Raw genomic sequence first — 18,620 nt, forward strand, 5'->3', positions numbered from 1 at the left:
CGTCACCTCAAATACTCTAAGTTCTTTCATACCCTCCGATTTCATGGGTCTACCTACTACTTGCAAATCTCGAAACTTTCAATATATTATTCTATAGAGAGGGTAGAGATTGTGGGAGACTGACGATGGAATACACCATGACACGATGGAGTCTCTATTTAGAACTTCTCACTCAGTAAATTTAGGCAAGCGTTGCTCCGATTAGAAAAGCCCGCTTCTAAACATCTCACAAATCCGGAGCACATGTTTGCAAAAGCGTTATTTCATTCCGAAGCTACCTCAAGCCCCATTTTCACCCAGCCACCACAAAAAGAATAGCCCCTCTCTCTCAATCTACCGTCAAATCCAACCCAACCGAGCCCAGTCCAGTCCAGTCCCTCGCAGAACCGTCTCTGACTGTAGCATCATTTCATCACGACAATCTAAGCCGCAATGCCAATAACACCACAAGCCGGACGCGTGCCCGCATTCCCCGTCTTCTTGCTCTCCTCATTGCCGCCCCTGCCCAGGTCATCCGTGCCCGAGTGCACGACGACGGTGCGGCCAACCACGCTGTTGGGCCCGATCAGCTTGATGAACGAGTCGGTGACGGTGCCGGTGCCGTTGCCCTGGCCGTCCGTCTTGAAGTTGCCCAGGTCGCCGACGTGGCGCTCCTCGTCCTCGGGCGCGCCGTGGGTCTTGCCGTGGGGGTTGACTTTGGGGGTGAGCGTTAGCGAGGTCGTCGTGAAGATGACAATGTCTTGATTCTGGTGGGCGAGGGGTAGGGAAGAAGGGATGATGGGGGGAAAGGGGGCGTTGGGGAGGTTAAACATACAATGCGGTCCCGCGCTCGTGCAGCCATTGGTGTTGTCCCCGAACGTGTGCACGTGTATGCCGCGCTCAGCATTGGCGTCGTTGCCGGTGATGTTGTAGGTGATGGTAGTCGGCGCGCTCTCGTCGGCTTGCTCGAAGGTGACGGAGCCCTTGACGTTGGAGTCTCCTCGGATGACGGCGACTGCGATCGAGATTCATCAGCGCCAGTCCCAGTTGTGCCAGATGGTGCAGATGTTATCCATCCTCGGCATCATCTCTCAACGCAGTACGAGGAGAAGACGTAAGAGAGAGCAGTAAGCACAGAGAGCGAGGAAGGGGTAGAAGAAGGGGTAGAAGACGGGGTAAAGACAGCCATCAGGGTCCTCCCCAAACCCCGGGTGCACCATCATCGCCATCAGGGTCCTCCCTCCGCTCCCTAACGTGGCAACTTCTACCCACCCACTCCCTCTCAGAGCATGGCAGCAGAACGTGCTCAATCCCTCTCACGCCCCACCTTGGCTCCCTCCAACTACGGCCCAACCAAACCCAACAGATCGCACAAAAAGAAGGGTACGTACCAGCTTTAACCATGATGGCGGTATGGGTAGTGTGGGCTTGGTTAGGTTCTACGTTTCTGATGGTACAATGAGTTGTAGGGTGCTGAAATGGAGAGAAGGAAGGAGGAGAAGGCGTTTCTCGGGACTGCTTCCTACCCCTCCGATCCGAGGCCACCAGCCCCGCAGCGCAATTGCTCCGAGAGAGTGTTTTGTAAGGCTTTCGTCATGCTGCGTTACTGCATGCTATATATTCCACTTGAGCAGTTCAAAGTTCATTCGCTTTAGAGCGGCTGATAGGTTTCCTGACCCCGGGAATCAATTGCTATGAAGGATATATTATTCTCCTAGCACTGCTATCTTCCATATAGTTAGTGCTAGATAATGCACACATTGGCTGGGTGCCGTTGCAAACATGCAGAATGCTACCTAGGTGCCGAGGGTATGCCGTACAATCTAGCCATTCGCTTTTGGTAAGCTCTGTGCCCCTCTATTTGGTGCTTGATAATTCACCGGCCTCTCGGAGAGCGACTCGAAAACGTGACATGGATGCCATCTTGCACAATCATGCCTTTGTAGCATCGTCCGTAGAGCCTTTTAGAAGGAAATCGACCCTCACGGCGACAGTGGCTATCTGTAACGAGGTAGACACTATGCTCCAACAGCGAGTGGGGCAACAGCTCCAGTCATCAAAGATCAATCTTCTGCCACAAGACCCCACTAGCAAACAAGCCATAGAATAATGCAGTCTATTGTTTACGCATCAATTTCATAGCTACAAACCGCCTTCATTCATTCAAGCTAAGGTTTCATGCCAATTACTGCATTCTCGTGACCTGCAACCTCATCTCATTCTCGCACCTACTCCTGCCCGCCCCGATACCGGAGCGGAGGTCTGTCGTCCGCTTCCTGTCCACGCCACACTAGGAAACTTACGCCTCAATCTTCTTCTTCAGGATATCCTTCAGCGTCACGGCGTCAGCCGCGAACTTCGAGATGCCTTCGCGGAGCTTCTCGACCGCCATCTGCTCCTCGTTGAAGTCGAAGCGGAAGAGGGCCTCGTCGGCGATGTACGACTTCTTCTCGAGCTGGAGGCTGGACGCGCCCGAGGCGTCGAGCTTCTTGGGGACCGAGTCGGTCGAGTTGTAGAGGGCTTCGAGGAGATTGGGCTGTAGACGATATTCGTCAGTTCATGTTCTGTAGTTTTGCCGGTTTTGCTTTTTGCTTTCTTTTGGGGTTTGGGGGGAAACTCACCGCAATAGTAAGATAATCGCAACCCGCCAACTCCGTAACCTCACCCACGCTCCTGAACGACGCGCCCATGACAATCGTCTTGTAGCCGAACTTCTTGTAGTAGTTGAAGATCGCCTTGACGCTCTCAACGCCGGGGTCTTCCGAGGGCGAGTACTCCTTCTTGGTCGAGGCCTTGTACCAGTCGAGGATACGGCCGACGAAGGGCGAGATGAGGAACGCGCCGGCTTCCGCGGCCGCGATGGCCTGCACCAGCGAGAACATGAGGGTCAGGTTGCAGTTGATGCCATGCTTGGATTGCAGGATGTGGGCGGCCTGGATGCCCTCCCATGTCGAGGCGACCTTGATCAGGATGCGCTCCTTGGGGATGCCGATTTCTTTGTAGAGCTAGATCCACGAAATTTAGCCATACACAGCTATTGGAGAAGTGAGCGTGATCATGCGTACCTCGATAATGTGAAGAGCCTTCTCAACAGACGCCTTGGTGTCAAACGAGAACCTGGCGTCCACCTCGGTCGACACCTTGCCGGGGATGATCTGGAGGATCTCCTTGCCGAATTGCACCAGCAGGTTGTCGAGGGTAGCGTCGACTTGGGCGTCAACGTCGCCGCCCTTCGTCTTGCCGTACTCGACGGCGGCATCGATCAGCTTTGCGTATTCGGGCTTCTTCGACGCGGCCAGGATCAGCGACGGGTTCGTGGTGGCATCCTGCGGCTTGTACTTGGCAATCGTCGCAAAGTCGCCAGAGTCGCAGACGACAGTCTATACACACAGGAACACTGTCAGCGTCAAGTGCTATGAATACAGGCGTCGAAAATTCTGCTCGCGGGGAGCTGTCTCCGGTGGCGGGGTGGATGGCGGGGTAGACTCACGGTGCCAGTGGCCTTCAATTGATCGAGGGAGCTGCTCATGGTTGCGGTGGCTGTAGGGGGTGTTTTGGAGGTGAAGATTGGTGTTTATGGGAGAAGGTGATGGTGGGGCAGAGAGTGGATAGAAGTGTTGAGCTGGCTGCGACGTTGCAGTGACGGAGGCTGTTAAAGCCTCTCGTCAGTGGCGAGAGCCCCCCAAAAACAATGCAGGCAAGTCTGCCCGTGATAGGGCCATCTGGCGACCCCTCTATCAATCAGCATTTGGGGCCCTGCTGTCAGCGAACTGTCACACTCGGCCCTGCCACCCGTGGTCACTCGATCTGGCCTGATGCGCCGTGGAGATATTCAAACGCCGTCCCAAGGTTGTCCGGAGAGAAAGGCCGTGTTGCCTTTTGCACCCTGGAATTGGCTCGCAGGATGCATCTCCACGCCTTCCAAGCCTCTAATGCCACGGCCGCGGATTGGCAGAGTTGAATTGAGTGAACAGGTGATCGATTCCACCACGCTCAACGATGACCGCATCCGACCGCTCCAGATGTTTCAGACCATTTGTAGTTAGATGATCCTGTAAACATCTCGAAAAAGTCCAAACACCAAAATATTGACCATAGCCATAAACTTCTACGTGAATGTTGATATACACAACCACTAAGCCTTCCCCCACCCATCCTGCCCCAGCCACTCAAACACCTCATCCAAACCCACCTGCATCTTACTAACCCTATTCCCATCCCCCCTGGGCCCCGGGTCATTCAACATGGCCACCTTCCTCGTCTGATCCTTCCCCACCTCCAACACCGTTCCCCCACCCATCTCCGGATCCTCCATACACTTCAGCATCGCCTCGGCCACCTCCTCTGGCGTCGCCCACTGATCCTTCCCCTGATCCACAAACTTGTTCTTCTCCGGGTGCTCCGTCCACAGCGGCGTCTTGATCAACCCCGGCGCAACGCCGTTGACCCTCACGCCGATTGTCGCGTCGAGCGGCCCCAGCGAGCGGATGAAGCCGTTCATGCCGTGTTTAGCTGCGACGTAGAGCGGCGTGCAGAGGTTCGCGCATTGGCCCGCGATGCTGCTGATAATGACCACGCGCTTGGGGTTCGTGAGGGAGACCTTCGCGCCCTTGCTCGAATCCAGGAAATGTGATATAGCCAGCTGCGTTGAGCGGATTGGGTGCGTCAGGTTGATGTCCAGGCTGGCGTAGCTGTTGCCAGCCACTGGGTCTTTCGACTCTGGCGAGCCGGGCGGGTGCCAGAAGTTGCTGAAGTAGGGGTCGTAGACTCCTGCTCCGGGGCAGAGGATATCCAGGCCGCCGAATTCGGCATCGGCGACGTCGAACAGGCGGGAGAGTTGCGCCCAATCTGTTACGTCTGTTTTCTGAAACACCGCGCGGGGTTTGCCAGCTGTCTTGGAGGAGTATGTGTCGACTACTTTCTGAGCTTCGGGGCGGAGGGAGAGGTCGCCGAAGACGACGTTGCAATTCTTTGAGAGGAGGAGGGCAGCGAAAGAGAGGCAGATGCCTGTTCATGTGAGCTGTGTTCGATTAAGAGAAGAGTACACTTGGGCACTCACCAGATCCAGCACCTGTCACGATTGCTGTCTTCCCCTCTACGGAGAACGGGTGCGTATTGGCAGCGGTACTCTCGAGGAAAACTTGCTTCGACGTCGCCATGGTTGAGTAGGATGAAATGGATATTCGTTTGAGGATAATGCTTTGCTTGTTCGGGTTTCGGTGCCTAGGGTTGATGGATACCTCTTGTTGACTGTCTTCCGCATACGCTTTTATACCTTACGAGATGGTAGCCGACGCGCGACGCGTACTTGTATTGAGCTGTATGCATGACGTTCGGCATTCGGGTCAGTTCCTTTAGGGATCCCAGATATAGGATGAGGGGCAAGAGGGGTGCGGGCGTTTGGAGAAGCTGGATGGAATGCTAGCTCCCGCATGCCACGGCACCACGGCAAGGGAGCACGGGAACAGTTCTCCGCTTTACCTTCCCTATTCGTCCTCATACTGTATTGAAGATGATGCATCTAAATAATGATGCATCTAAATATGACAGCTGGAGACGTATAACGAAGCATGAGAGTCATATCGACGGATATCAAACGCAAGAGACTCCGTACCTCCTCTTGATGTGTGTAAAGCTATGTCCTGCTGGCCGAGGTCCTTTAGCAGGTTTGCCGATTGGGCAGAACGATCAGCATCCCAAAGCACTTATGATATTTGAGAAAAGGTGTACAGACACAAATCGAAGCACACGATGTCCAAAACAATTTCTACAAAAGTTTCTGTATTAAGCTATCTATGTCGGTTGGTCCAAAAAGCCTTAAGCCGCTTAACAGCAGCGCAACTGTACCAACAGTCTTCCACTCCATAATTATCCATTTTCTCCCTAGAGTCTCACTGCAGGCAATCCTTTCATATCGTCAACCAGACGCCAGTGATTGCGGCAGAACTCCATGACTTATGCAAGGGGGTATCGTAGTACGTTTACCGAAGCTCGCGGGAGCAACGGATGGAATCATTGCAAGATGCAACATCCAAAGTCGAGCCGATGTGAAAAAAAGTGCAAAGAAGTGCAGGTAGTGTACAAGAAAGAAAGAGAGAAAGAAAAAAGAAAGGCCAAAGAGCATCGGAATGCATCACTGACAAAACTTGTCAAGCCTGAGTATTAGGCTGGCTGCCGCATTGGACAGGCAATCTGTGGTCATGTGCGGATAGGAAGGCCTACTAGTGGTCCACGAGGTCTACATCCGAGATACGGGTTACTCAGAGGTTGAGTACTCTTGTGTCGTCGTTTAGGAACTTGCGGCGGTATTCCGAGAACCTCGTCGCGATGATTTCAGGGTCATTGGTATGGTGCAGTCGCAGATCTTTGATAATTGACTTCAAACCCTCCTTGAACTGCTGTTTCTCTGCTTCTGTGTTTCCGGGATTTGCAGTTCCGAGTTGTACAAGGACCATATCAGCTAAACAATGGATAAGTACGAGTTAGCGTGCGGACAGGATGGGATAAGGAAATCGAGGCAACGTCTAATACGCACCACTTAGCTCCATGTCGCGATAGTGCTGATAGACACATTTGTTGTCGTTGCATACGCCTGGACCCCATTCCCAGGGACAGAGTTCCTTCATTGGATCAATCTGATGGCTGTAAGTCATAGATCGATAACCACCTTGAACGTTCTTCGTATAATCTGGATGATTGCGGTAAGATTTGAAGTATCGCAAAGGACTCTCATAGGGTGCGAGTGGTCCGACGACATGGTTTGAAACCTTGAATTTTGAGTTAGCGATGTCGCATATTAGGGTTTAGCGACTTACCGATGCCGGATTAGTCGCATGAGTTGAGGGCTGCTCGGTAGGCTGGAGCTCTGCTGCCAGGTCGTCAGCAGTGGGGATAGGCTGCTCGTCGTGCTTCGAGATATGATGAGAAATGGTCTCCTCAGGCTCGTTATCGAGGCCTGCATTCGACGATTCGGCCATCTCGATTTCTCCATCCTCAAAAGGCGTGCGCGCAGGCTCCTCTGCTTGCGTGTGTCGCGACACACCGTCTTGGGCTGGAATATCCTGATCCTCCATGATGACGTCTTCGTTCTCCGTCCTACCTTCAGTTTGAGCACCAGGAAAGCCTTCCACAGGGGCTTCAGCTGCAGGCTCGGGGGAGTAGAAGTCTTCAGCATCCTCAGCATCTTCTGGAGTCATGGGTGCCTTAGAAGGAGTCGACGATACTAATGCGGGCGCGAAGGGAGCGACTGGTGTAGCGGGAGCGACAAGAACACCACCATGCTCAGATTCGTCTTCGGATTCGTCCTCTGATTCGTCCTCGGAAATCTCCATATCATCGCTTGCGTCGCTCTCCGTACGGTCTGTATTAGGGCTGATCTCATCACGAGCCATTCCGGCGTGCGAGTGCTCATCTTGAGCGGAAGCATTCCCGTGGCTATCGGATCCTTCGTCGCTAGAACTCGTGGAGCTCTCAACCTGGGGAAAGCGCTCGGTAGGTTCATCGGTCATCACGTCCTGTTCAGAAACCGAGATCGGGGCTTGATCCATGGAGGTGAGGGTCGTGGGTAACTGAGCCTCAAAAGGTCCCGCATTCCCCGTCGGCTCACCTAGCACCATTTCGTCATTGGTGATTGACGCGAGCATCTGATCTGGAGCAGTGCCTTGATTGACCACTGCGATGTCGTTCTCCACGGTCTCTGCTTCATTGACAGCCTCGTTGGTCATTGGCGCTTGACTTGAATCCAACGTCGAGGATTGGGCTGGAGAGGCGGCATGATCTTTGGTTGCAGCGGCCGCCATTTCTCTCTGCAGTACGATTGCATCCTTCATCGCCTGCATTTCCTCTTGTGGCATTCCTTCGGTGTCGATGCCGAGCGACTCAAGCTCCCTCACAAGGTTTGCCTGGACTTCGATACTCCGCGCATTTTCAGCCTCAAGAAGCTCCATTTGCCTCCTGAGCTCCTCCATCTTAGCCTTGCCGCTTGCAAGTTTGGCCTCCACCGATGGCAGATCTGACTGGATTTTTGCCCGACGTGTCTTCTTCCAGTCATCTGAACCAGGAAGCGCTGATTGCGTTGTTGGGTCTTGCTCTGATTGCGATGGTTTCGTTGCACTAGCCGTAGTTTTGAGAATTTCTGTGGCGGTGGCTGCAGGGGATTGAATAGAGATCGCAGTGCCTGTTGGAGTAGATACTCGAGGAAGGAATGCAGAAGCAGTAGCTGAGAGATTCGAGGCTGGGGTTGCGGGTCGACTATTTGCTGTGTGCTTAGCTTTAATTGTCGCTTTTCGCCTCTTCTCCACCTCCTCAATCTGCTTGCGCAATGCCGCAATTTCTTTTTCTTTACGCTCAAGATCATCATTCGACACTTGACCGCCTAGTGTCTGATTCAGAGGAGTTTTGCTGATGCCGGAGATAGCTAGCTTTGTGGTAGTGGCCGGAGATGGGAAGTTGGCCAAAGGGGGCAGCTTCTTGACGGCTTCCTTGGTTTGCGGCTGGCTTGCAGTCTTTCCTGATTGAAGCCCTGTATTGGCTGCACAGGCATCATCGATATCCATGCCATCGTCCTCCTCATCACTCAGGTCGATAACAAATTGTTCTTTGCCATGAGTGCTAGATTGTCCGAAAGGAGTAGATGGGGATGGTCGGACGTGCAATTGCTGGGATGATCCAACTAGATCCAGCCCAGGTATCTTATCGGATGCGGATGGCCAAGAAGGCTGTGAGTTGAGTTGTGGCTTATGCTGAGAAATACTGGAAGGCGTGGAGCTCATTACCGCTGCTGCTGCTTTGGAAGTACTAGAGTGGCCACCTGAGGGCAATGACGACGCCGTGGCTTGCGGCTGCTCCTGTCCACTTGCGTAGATCGCGGAGGAAAGTGAGCTTGAACGAGACTGCGGAGCGGGTGTTGCATCAGTTGAGACAACGGCTGGAGGAGGGTGAGCCGCCTTGCCAGATGGTGAGGCCTTACGAGCAGCAAGCGCAGCAAGCTTTTTCCGCGCGAGTTCGGTGATGGCTTTGTTTTTTTCGGCAGCTCGGCCTGGATCATTTCCATTCGTTGCCGATCGTACTGTAGTCGCAGGAAGAGAGTCTTTCGGTGGAATCTTGTCTAAGACTGAAAGTTTCTGCGGTCCTTCCACCACAGGCGCGTTCATGCCTGATCCAGTGGGAACTTGCACTTGTGGTTCCGTCGGAAGAGTCGGATTTTTGTTAGATCTCGCCGCATTTAATCGAGCGACGTACTCTTTCCTATCTTGTGCGGATGGGGCAGACGTGATTGATACGTTCCGATTGCTAACAGGCACTTTGGCTAAAACAGGCTTGGGTGGCAAGCTCATCGCCGTCTTTGCGGCCGTCTGTGAAGCGGTGACCTTGGGAGGAATCGCATGCGAAGGAGCTGCTGGTTTAACGGCTAGCCGCGATGGAGGAGCAACGGGAGCCATTTTCGCCGGCACAGCGTATTTAGGCACGGGGACTGGAAGGCCCAACTCCTTGTGCATGGTGCGGAGAAGCTCGGAGTCAAGGTTGGTCTTACTCACTAGCTCCTCAAAGCTGACACCATTGTCGTGGAACATAAGTACGACTTTCTTCGCCTGCTCGTGTACCTCTTCCAATGTTGGGGTGCGTTGTGTTTGCAACGTCGAGCGGGGCACCGTCGGGAGGCTTGGAGAAGTGATCGTCTTGCCCTCTGTCGAAAGGTGAGTGCGGTGAGGTCGATGAGGGTAGAGTAACTTACTGAGCATGCTAGCAGGACTAGACCGAGGTCGGCTGGAGGACGAATCATTCCGCTCAGTAGGCAAGACTTGACCTTTCACCGCGCTCTGCACAGATGGAGCTGGCTGCTTCTGAATCGCGCGAGGCAGAGCGGCACGATTGGCTTGCTGAGATGCGGGCGATTGCGACACCCGATCGCCTTCGGTCAACTCGCCTTCTTCCTTATCCGCCTCCGATATTTCCATAATCCGGTTATTAGTCGCAGTGCTCTTGTGAGGGGCAAATGGCTGGAAGCCTGCATTCTCAGACGCAGGAAGGGGCTGTCCGCCTTGCTGTGGTGGCAAAAAAGGGTTCGGATAAGAACCGTGTGGAGTGGCTATGCCATATGCATTCTGACCAAGCGGAAGAGGAGGAAATGGCGGTGGCGGCAAAGAGGATGGTTGACCATGCGCATAGAATTGATTCCAGAAGTCTCCGATGGGCGGAGGAGGAGGGTTTTGAGGGGGGTAAGGCATGCGGAATGGAGGGTGGTTGACGTTGTTTGACATAGCTGTTGGCGCTGAGACGCGTTTCTGAGCTGCTGCTTGTTAATACGAGCCGTCACCACAGTGCCGGCGCTGGATTTGCGAAGATACAGTCGGCGAGACGCGAAAGACTGTTGTCGAGTGTAACCTGGGAACGGCTCCACAACACGGTACACGTCCAGATCTTTCAAGTCATTACGGCGCTCACTGTGACTGGAACGTGTTAGTGATCCAATTGCCAACGAAATACTGCAAAAACACAGGTCCCGGCGGCGGCGCGGCGAGGCGCGGTGATGGCGATGTTGAGTTGGTGATGGAGGTTCGAGGTTGAACTTGGTGAGATGAAGGTTTAAGAAATCGCTGGGCGAGGATTAGCCGGGGTCACGTGATCTGATTCTTATTGCTCTCCCAAGTGACTGGATGCCACCTGTACTCACCACTCAAGATGATTCAGGTTAATCTGCTGAATGTAGACTAGGAAAGAGACGTGCACGAGCTTCACTAGCCATCCATCCATCAGTATTCCTATCGCTTTTGTGCAAGTTATGGACGCATTCTGTACTGTTCAAAGGCATGCCAAGCTCGCAGATCCCACGATCGCGCTTGCCAGCGGTTGTTGCTAGGGCAGCGGCGCGTGCTCGACACAACACGCCCATCGAATTCGACGCCCGCATCCCACCACACGCCCGGCCTCAGCTGTCGTGATCGCTGCACTGTACATACGCCCGTTGCACTTTCAGACGGGCCCTGCTTCCCTTCTCTCTAATTCAGAATGAGCTGGTCTTGTCCCGCTTCGCAATAGTAAACAAACGCAAAACTCGTCACCGCACGCCGGGAAGCCACCACCATGAGCGCGCCTGCTCAGAACGGGCCCAAATGGCGGAACAGCCCCTTCATAAGAAACTCTCCATCGCCGTCGCCTGGCCCAATACCTAGTGCCGGCCGCCCGAAATCCCAGCTCATCACCTCTCCTCTCGCCGATCAACAGCCGCAGTCCACGATGGGCCACGCACGGCATCAGTCCTTTTCGCAACTGAGCAGCGCCCCAGTGCCTTCGAGGGCTAATTCGACGCGTCTACGCTCCAACTCGAATCGCTACAGCACTCCGGGCGGGACATTCACTCCGGGATTCATAAAAGCCGAAGATGCGCAGGACAGCACGGAAAAGGTGCGAGGCATCGAGGGCGAAAGCGACTTCTCGGGCAAGCGTTATGTCTGGCTCAGGGATCCACAAACCGCCTTTGTGAGAGGATGGGTAGTGGAGGAGTTGGAAGAAGGGCGCTTGCTGGTGCAATGCGACAATGGCAGCGTAAGAACTGCCCCTCAACGTCAAGTATAAAGCTAACAATGGCGGCAGCAACGCGAAATCGACGCCGAGAGTTACGACAAGGTCAATCCGGCCAAATTTGACAAGGCCGACGATATGGCAGAGCTCACACACTTGAATGAAGCTTCAGTGGTGCACAACCTGCATATGAGGTACCAGGCAGACCTGATATATGTACGTTTCCCGCAAGCCCTTCTAAAGTATCTACTAACTCATGGAAAAGACATACTCTGGACTATTCTTAGTCACAGTCAATCCCTACTGCCCGCTGCCAATCTACTCCCGGGATTATGTCAACATGTATCGAGGGAGGAATCGAGAAGAAACGAAGCCACATATCTTCGCAATGGCCGACGAAGCTTTTCGGAACCTCGTAGACGAAGGGGCAAATCAGAGCATCTTGGTGACTGGGGAATCTGGTGCGGGAAAAACCGAGAACACCAAGAAGGTTATCCAATACCTCGCAGCTGTTGCTGCCTCTGATGCTCCGGGTGTCAAATCCAGTTCGCGAAACCTCTCCAACCTCTCCGAACAAATCCTTCGCGCAAATCCCATACTCGAAGCATTCGGTAATGCCCAGACTGTGAGAAACAACAACTCCTCTCGATTTGGAAAATTCATTCGAATTGAGTTTACAAGGACGGGACAAATCGCTGGAGCATACATCGATTGGTACCTGCTGGAGAAGTCTAGAGTGGTTAAGCTCAACGCAAGTGAGCGAAACTACCATGTCTTCTACCAACTGTTGCGCGGCGCCGACCAGAACATGAAGCGCGAGTTTCTTTTGAACGGCATGGATATTGAGGACTTCGAATACACGAAGCACGGCAACGAGGCCATCACCGGAGTCTCAGATCATGATGAATGGAGTTCTTTGATCGAAGCCTTTAACATTATGGGATTCTCCGACAAGGACCAGGTCGCAATTCTCCGCACAGTCGCATCAGTTCTACACCTTGGTAATATTTCCGTAATCAAGGAGAGCAGGCGGGCAGATCAAGCTGCACTTGAACCAGGAGCTATAGCGCAAGCGGAGAGAGTTGCTCGTCTACTCGGTATTGCTCCCGATGCATTCATCAAGGCATTGCTGCATCCACGCGTCAAAGCCGGCCGGGAATGGGTCGAAAAGGTTCAAACACCAGAGCAAGTCAACCTTTCGATTGACGCTTTGTCCAAAGGCATTTACGAGCGAGGATTCGGCGACCTTGTGGATCGCATCAATCACCAACTCGACCGATCGGGATCCGGTGCCGATGATTCTCACTTCATTGGGGTCTTGGATATTGCTGGTTTCGAGATCTTCGAGGAGAACAGTTTCGAGCAGCTATGCATCAACTACACCAACGAAAAGCTGCAGCAATTTTTCAACCACCACATGTTCGTATTGGAACAGGAAGAATACGCCCGAGAGCAGATCGAGTGGAAATTCATCGACTTTGGCAGAGATCTCCAGCCCACCATCGACCTCATAGAGCTTCCCAATCCTATCGGTATCTTCTCGTGTCTCGACGAAGATTCCGTCATGCCCAAGGCAACAGACAAGACCTTCACCGACAAGCTACACTCTCTTTGGGACCGCAAGTCTCCGAAATACCGCCGCTCGTTGCTCAATCAAGGCTTCATGCTCACTCATTACGCCGCCGAAGTAGAATACTCAACGGAAGGATGGTTAGAGAAGAACAAGGATCCTCTCAACGACAATATCACCCGGTTGCTTGCAGCCTCTACAGACAAGCACATCGCCAATTTGTTTGCGGACTGTGCCGACGTTGACGATGAGGTTGGGGCGACAAGAAGTCGGGTCAAGAAGGGATTGTTTCGCACTGTTGCTCAGCGCCATAAGGAGCAGCTTTCTACCCTCATGGGTCAACTCCACTCGACACATCCTCACTTTGTGCGCTGCATTCTTCCAAATCACAAGAAAAAGCCAAAGCAATTCAGCGCACCCCTCGTCCTAGACCAATTGCGATGCAACGGTGTCCTGGAAGGAATCAGAATTGCACGCACCGGATTTCCCAATCGTCTGCCTTTCGTTGAGTTTCGTCAACGCTACGAAGTGCTTTGCAACAACATGCCAAAAGGCTATCTAGAAGGCCAGGTTGCGGCAAATATCATTTTGGAAAAGTTAAATTTGGACAGATCCTTCTATCGGGTTGGCCTCACAAAAGTCTTCTTCAGGGCTGGAGTCCTGGCCGAACTGGAAGAGCAGCGTGACGAACTCATCCGCGATATAATTTCAAGCTTCCAATCACACGCCCGAGGCTTTATTCAACGACGCATTGCTCACAAACGCCTTTACCGTGCAGAGGCCACTAGAATCGTCCAGCGAAACTTCCAAGTGTACCTTGGCCTGCAGTCTAGTCCATGGTGGAGACTCTTCGTACGTATGAGGCCAATGCTTGGAGCCACCAGACAGGCTGCAGAGGTCAAAAGACGTGATGAGATGATCGCGAAGCTTGAAGAAAAGATGCAAGCCGAAGCATCTGAACGCCAGAGGATCGAGGATGAACGAAGACGCGCCGAAATGGATATCCAGCGTGTTCAACAGACCCTTGAAAGCGAACGCGCTCTTGCTCTTGACAAGGAAGAAATTTTCAAACGCCTACAGTTCCGCGAGGCTGAGCTCTCCGAAAAGCTCGCTGGTGCCATAGAAGATCAAGACAAGCTTGAAGACCAGCTTGATGACCTGATTGAAGCGAAGAGAAAGATCGAAGAGCAAGCCGAAATCTGGCGTAATGAACTAGAGCAAGCTGGCCAGATTATTGGACGGCTGGAAGACGAGAAGGACGATCTCCAACATCAAATCGCCAGCCTAGAAGAGCAGTTAGAGCAATTAGAAAACGTTCGATCACAACGGAGTCAAGCTGAAGAGAGTTTGAGTCAAGAAGTAAAGATGCTGAAAAGTCATTTAGCTTTGAAGGAAAGGAAACTCCAAGATCTCGAAGCCAAGCTCTTGAAGACGGACCAGGACCTCGACCTCAAGCTCGCTGCGTCTAATAAGGACCTGCAGTCAAGCAAGCGACAGATCAAGGAGCTTCTCGACGAGAACCGGCAAGTGCGTCAGCAAATCTCGGATCTCTCTTCGACGTCCACTAGCTACGAAGATCTTATCCGTCGGAAGGAGAGCGAGTTAGCCATTGTCAAGACCGATCTCAAAAAGTACGAATCCGATCGACGAATTTTCGACGATGAAAAGCGAACACTTGCTTCTAAGCACGATGACCTCCAAAGCCGACTACGCGAGGCGAAGGCGGAAATGGAAGCCACGCGGTCCCAGAAGAGTCAGCTGGAACGTGAAGCCGCAGATGCTAAGCGACTTCTCGAAGAGAAAATATCCGAGGACGCCAAGTCCGGGCAAGGAAGAAGAATGCTTGAGGGCCAACTCGAGGACCTGAAGTCTCAGCTATTCGAAGTTCAAACCGAGCTGAGCCGCGAGCGTCAATCCCGCGACGATGTCGAAATGCTGGGAGAGCACAAGTATGACACTTTGAAGCGCGACTTTGATGCTCTGAACGACTCCAAGATTACAATCGAGAAGGAAATGTACATACAGCAAGATGTCCTGCGTCGCGCTACCGAATCTCGTCTCCTAGCCGAAAAGGAACGGAAGGAATACCAGACAGAGTTGCGCTCGCTCCGGGAGAAGTTCTTGAAGTTACAGGAAGAGAAACTTGAGGCAGACACGGCCGCGGAACGTTCGGCTTCTCGGATGGCCATCGAACGACAAGCCATTCAACGAAAAGAGCTTGATGCGAAAGACAAACAGCTCGACGAACTCGAGGCTGAACGAAACAGCCTTGCTAAGCAAGTTCAGAACCTCTCACAGCTGATATCAGATTCCGACGCGTACAAGATCCGCCACGATCAACATAAAGAACGTCTCGAAAGGGAGCTCGTCACCATCAAAGGTCGGCTCGCGGCATCCGAAAATGATAACCGGGCACTTCTCAACAAGGTCCAGCAAAAGAATCTCGACATTGCCAGATCCAATTCTCGAGTCGGTGATACTCAACGGTCTCGTATCACGCAGCTCTCCGCAGACAAGACCAAGGCGGACGAAGAGAACAAGAGGCTTTTCCGTGAACTCGAGAGCGCTCAACTCACCATCACCTCGTTGGAAAAGCAAAAGGAGAAGCTGGCTTTGGGTCTGGAAGACTTGAACCATGAGATTACACGGGAGCATAAGACGAGCCGCAATGCCGAGAAGACTTCCTCTGCAGCCAGCCTCCAGCTAGCTGAGGTCAACCGGAAGCTGGAGACCGAACGCCAACTTCGCACTCAGGCACAGGCTAATACTCGCACCGTACAGTCAGCCCTTGACAATGCAAACAGAGAACTCACGGAATGCCATAGTCAGCTTATGCTCCTTCGAAAAGTCTTCGATCCCGAATCTGGCGATACGTTGATCACATACGAAGCCGCAAAACCAAGCATTTCTCAGGCAGTTGATTTAGCGGAACGTGTGGAATCGGTCACTCAAGCGCTGCGTGTCGCAAAGGAGCGTTACTCGAGGGCAGAGGCTCAATTAGATGAACTTCGTGAGAGGCATGACAGCGAGCTAAACGAAATGGATGCCCGCCATACTAATTCGAAGCGCGCTCTTTTAGAAGAGATGAACAGTAGCCAAGTCAACCAAGCATCCAATGCCAGACGTTCCCCCACCCAATTCCGCAAGGAATTTGAGAACAGGAAAACCTTCTCGGGTGCCAATACTCCAACTCACCAGAGGCATATCAGCAATGCTACAGTAGACTCCGCACGCTCAGACCGTACCGTGGACACCGTCGCATTCAATAACCGTATGGACCTTGCTGCCGAGCTCGAATTAGTCCAGAACCAACTTCAGATGTCCGAAATGAAGAATCGACACCTCCAGAATCAAATCAACCAGTCACCAACCAGGAACGGATGGCAAGATGAGAGTCCCTCAGTTCGCCGCGTCCAGAAATTGGAACGTGAGAATTACCGCCTCCATGACATGCTTGATGATTCGGCAAAGAAAGTCTCCTCTTTGGAGAACAGCCTCCGAACTGGTCAGCTATCATTGAAGGAGGTCCAGACCAAGTCGCACGTGGAACTCTACGATCTCCTAAACTCTCAGGAGCACTCCCGCAAATCCGTCGTACAGGCACACAAGGTTGCCATCAACGAGCTTGCGGAAGCAAAGGCAACTTTCGACGAGATAAAGCAGGCGAAGATCGCTCTTGAGGTAGAGCTTCGGGACGCTCGTTCCGAGCTGGATGAGATCAATTATGAGCGCGAACAGGAAGGGGCAAATCATAACCAGCTTCTCCAAGAGTTTGCAGACCTCCAGATCCGACTTGACGAGGAGACGTCCAAGCTTATTGACGTTACTTCAAGCCTGAGCATGTACAAGAGCCGCGCGGACGAGTACTTCAGCAAACTTGAGCAAGCTGAAGTCGCCGTACTCAAGGCGTCTCGTGCCGAGCAGTTCGCCAGGACCCAAGCTCGGGAGGCCGAGGAGACATGTGCAACTATCATGGCCGACCGTAACCAGATGGATGGTATGGTGGAGGATCTTCAACGCCAGACTCAGCAGTGGGAAGAGCGCATTGAGGATCTCTCGGCGGATCTCGACGGTGCGCTTCAAGCTAAGAAGCGTCTGCAAAACGAGCTCGAAGATTACCGCAGCCAGCGAGCGATCGACATCGAAGACACAGAGACCTCTATGGAGCAAACCCGCAAGAAGTATCAGTCCGAGCTATCTACTATCACACACGAACTCGACCTCGAGCGAGAGAATGTCATCTACATCCGGGAAGAGAATGGTCGTCTAAGAGAAGAGATAGAGGAACTCCGCAACAAGTGGGATGACGAGGTCTTGAACAGCTCTACGTGGGCAAAGGAGAAGAGCCGGCTGGAAATCACCCTCCAGGATATCTCCAACTCTCGCGACGAGGCTGCCAACGCTCACAACGAGGCACAGGGCAAGATTGTATCGCTTCTTACGCAAGTGAGGAGCCTACGCACTTCGATTGATGATGTTGCAGCTGAGCGCGATAATTTGCTCAACGAGAAGAGGGGCCTCGAGGCTCGTCTCCAGCACGCCGCTGCTCGTTTGGAAGAACTCGCCCGTGGAGAGAGTCCCACTATGCGCCAAGCAGCCAGCGTGGACCGAGAGCTGCTCGATCTGAAGTCAGGCCTTGCGCAGCAAGAAGACATCGCCGCCGCCGCAGTTGGCAAGATGCGCCGCGCGGAGGCCCTCGCACAGGAACTTCAAAAAGACATCGTCACTGAGCGGGAAACAAGCGTCCAACTCCACAAAGACAAGGCAGCCTTGGAAAAGACCGCAAAGGAGCTCCAACTCCGCCTCATCGACCTCGAGACAAAAGCCTACTCGTCTTCCACAAGCCAAGATGTGCGCTTCCTAAACGGCCGGATTCAAGAGGTAAGTCAAGGCCACCTCCCCCTCTACCCATACATATGCTAACACGTTTCCTCCCAGCTCGAACAAGCCCTCGAATCTGCCGAATCAACTCGCACCGCCGAAGCCCGCTCCGTTCGCAACGTCGACCGCACAGTTCGCGACCTGCAGACCCAAATTGAGCGACGCGACAAGCAAAACACCGCCGTCGCCGACGACCTCGCGAAAGCTAGAGACAAGATCTCGAACCTCCTCAGCACAATCGACGACCTCCAATCCTCCGATTCTGCTGCGCAGCTCCAAGCCAAGCGCGCAGAGCGCGAGCTCCGCGAGGAACGCGAGAAGTGCCTCCGCATGGAGCGCGAGCTGGAGGGGTGGAAGGGGCTCCGGATGGAGCGCCGCAGCGCGCTTGGCGTGCCAGGCGCGGGGGGCAGCGAGGCGGGAGATGTACGGAGTCGGCGCGGTAGCTCGATTGGGCCGTTGGGCGAGTTCGGAATGCTAGGCGATAAGGAGAAGGCAGCGCAGGCTACGGGGAGTCTGCGGGGCTTGCGGAGAGTCAGTGGCCAGAAGGGTTTTTTGTAGATCACGTCGCCCTTGGTGGGATGAAGCGGGCTACGGTTGAGGATGTAGCCGAGGAAGATGAAGATGGGGAGGATTTGGTGGAGGGAGCTGAGGGCGGCAATATGGGGGAAGC

At 53.4% G+C, this 18,620-nt stretch overlaps 6 protein-coding genes across 6 annotated transcripts; 1 reads left to right on the top strand and 5 right to left on the bottom strand.

The window, feature by feature from the left end:
• Positions 1-62: 62 nt before the first annotated feature.
• Positions 63-1,392, bottom strand: BDZ99DRAFT_465063 (superoxide dismutase). Its single transcript, XM_033720460.1, has 3 exons — positions 1,371-1,392; positions 815-994; positions 63-694 (listed from the first exon to the last, which is right to left on the bottom strand). The coding sequence occupies exons 1-3, from the start codon at positions 1,381-1,383 to the stop codon at positions 423-425; spliced, it is 465 nt and encodes a 154-aa protein (XP_033574100.1). The 5' UTR covers positions 1,384-1,392; the 3' UTR covers positions 63-422.
• A 791-nt stretch (positions 1,393-2,183) lies between these two features.
• BDZ99DRAFT_74647 (transaldolase) lies at positions 2,184-3,657 on the bottom strand. Its single transcript, XM_033728871.1, has 4 exons — positions 3,470-3,657; positions 3,045-3,359; positions 2,601-2,984; positions 2,184-2,515 (listed from the first exon to the last, which is right to left on the bottom strand). The coding sequence occupies exons 1-4, from the start codon at positions 3,506-3,508 to the stop codon at positions 2,279-2,281; spliced, it is 975 nt and encodes a 324-aa protein (XP_033574101.1). The 5' UTR covers positions 3,509-3,657; the 3' UTR covers positions 2,184-2,278.
• Positions 3,658-4,114: 457 nt separating this feature from the next.
• Positions 4,115-5,138, bottom strand: BDZ99DRAFT_447415 (putative short chain dehydrogenase/ reductase; the record flags this gene model as incomplete). Its single annotated transcript, XM_033718011.1, has 2 exons — positions 4,115-4,986; positions 5,039-5,138. 2 exons carry the CDS (start codon positions 5,136-5,138, stop codon positions 4,115-4,117), a joined length of 972 nt encoding a protein of 323 aa, XP_033574102.1.
• Positions 5,139-6,239: 1,101 nt separating this feature from the next.
• BDZ99DRAFT_392999 (uncharacterized protein) lies at positions 6,240-6,653 on the bottom strand (the record flags this gene model as incomplete). The annotated part of the gene is made up of 2 exons (XM_033715823.1): positions 6,240-6,439; positions 6,515-6,653. Coding segments are annotated over 2 exons (339 nt in total), but the record flags the coding sequence as incomplete, so codon positions are not given.
• Positions 6,470-9,655, bottom strand: BDZ99DRAFT_74640 (uncharacterized protein). The gene has a single exon (XM_033728870.1). The coding sequence runs from the start codon at positions 9,549-9,551 to the stop codon at positions 6,783-6,785; it is 2,769 nt and encodes a 922-aa protein (XP_033574104.1). The 5' UTR covers positions 9,552-9,655; the 3' UTR covers positions 6,470-6,782.
• A 1,559-nt stretch (positions 9,656-11,214) lies between these two features.
• On the top strand, positions 11,215-18,616 carry BDZ99DRAFT_447421 (uncharacterized protein; the record flags this gene model as incomplete). The annotated part of the gene is made up of 4 exons (XM_033718012.1): positions 11,215-11,523; positions 11,572-11,715; positions 11,765-17,950; positions 18,008-18,616. 4 exons carry the CDS (start codon positions 11,215-11,217, stop codon positions 18,506-18,508), a joined length of 7,140 nt encoding a protein of 2,379 aa, XP_033574105.1. The 3' UTR covers positions 18,509-18,616.
• Between the last annotated feature and the right edge of the window lie 4 nt (positions 18,617-18,620).

The sequence above is a fragment of the Mytilinidion resinicola genome, assembly GCF_010093595.1.
Source record: "Mytilinidion resinicola strain CBS 304.34 unplaced genomic scaffold BDZ99scaffold_14, whole genome shotgun sequence".
Taxonomy (NCBI): Eukaryota; Fungi; Ascomycota; class Dothideomycetes; order Mytilinidiales; family Mytilinidiaceae; genus Mytilinidion; species Mytilinidion resinicola.

Coding starts and splice junctions, on each gene's coding strand:
- BDZ99DRAFT_465063 (XM_033720460.1), bottom strand. Junction 695..814: donor CACGAGCGCGGGACCGCATT/GTATGTTTAACC, acceptor TCACCCCCAAAG/TCAACCCCCACGGCAAGACC.
- BDZ99DRAFT_74647 (XM_033728871.1), bottom strand. CDS start 3,508: ATGAGCAGCTCCCTCGATCAATTGAAGGCCACTGGCACC. Junction 3,360..3,469: donor AATTGAAGGCCACTGGCACC/GTGAGTCTACCC, acceptor CTGTGTGTATAG/ACTGTCGTCTGCGACTCTGG. Junction 2,516..2,600: donor GCGATTATCTTACTATTGCG/GTGAGTTTCCCC, acceptor TATCGTCTACAG/CCCAATCTCCTCGAAGCCCT.
- BDZ99DRAFT_74640 (XM_033728870.1), bottom strand. CDS start 9,551: ATGTTCCACGACAATGGTGTCAGCTTTGAGGAGCTAGTGAGTAAGACC.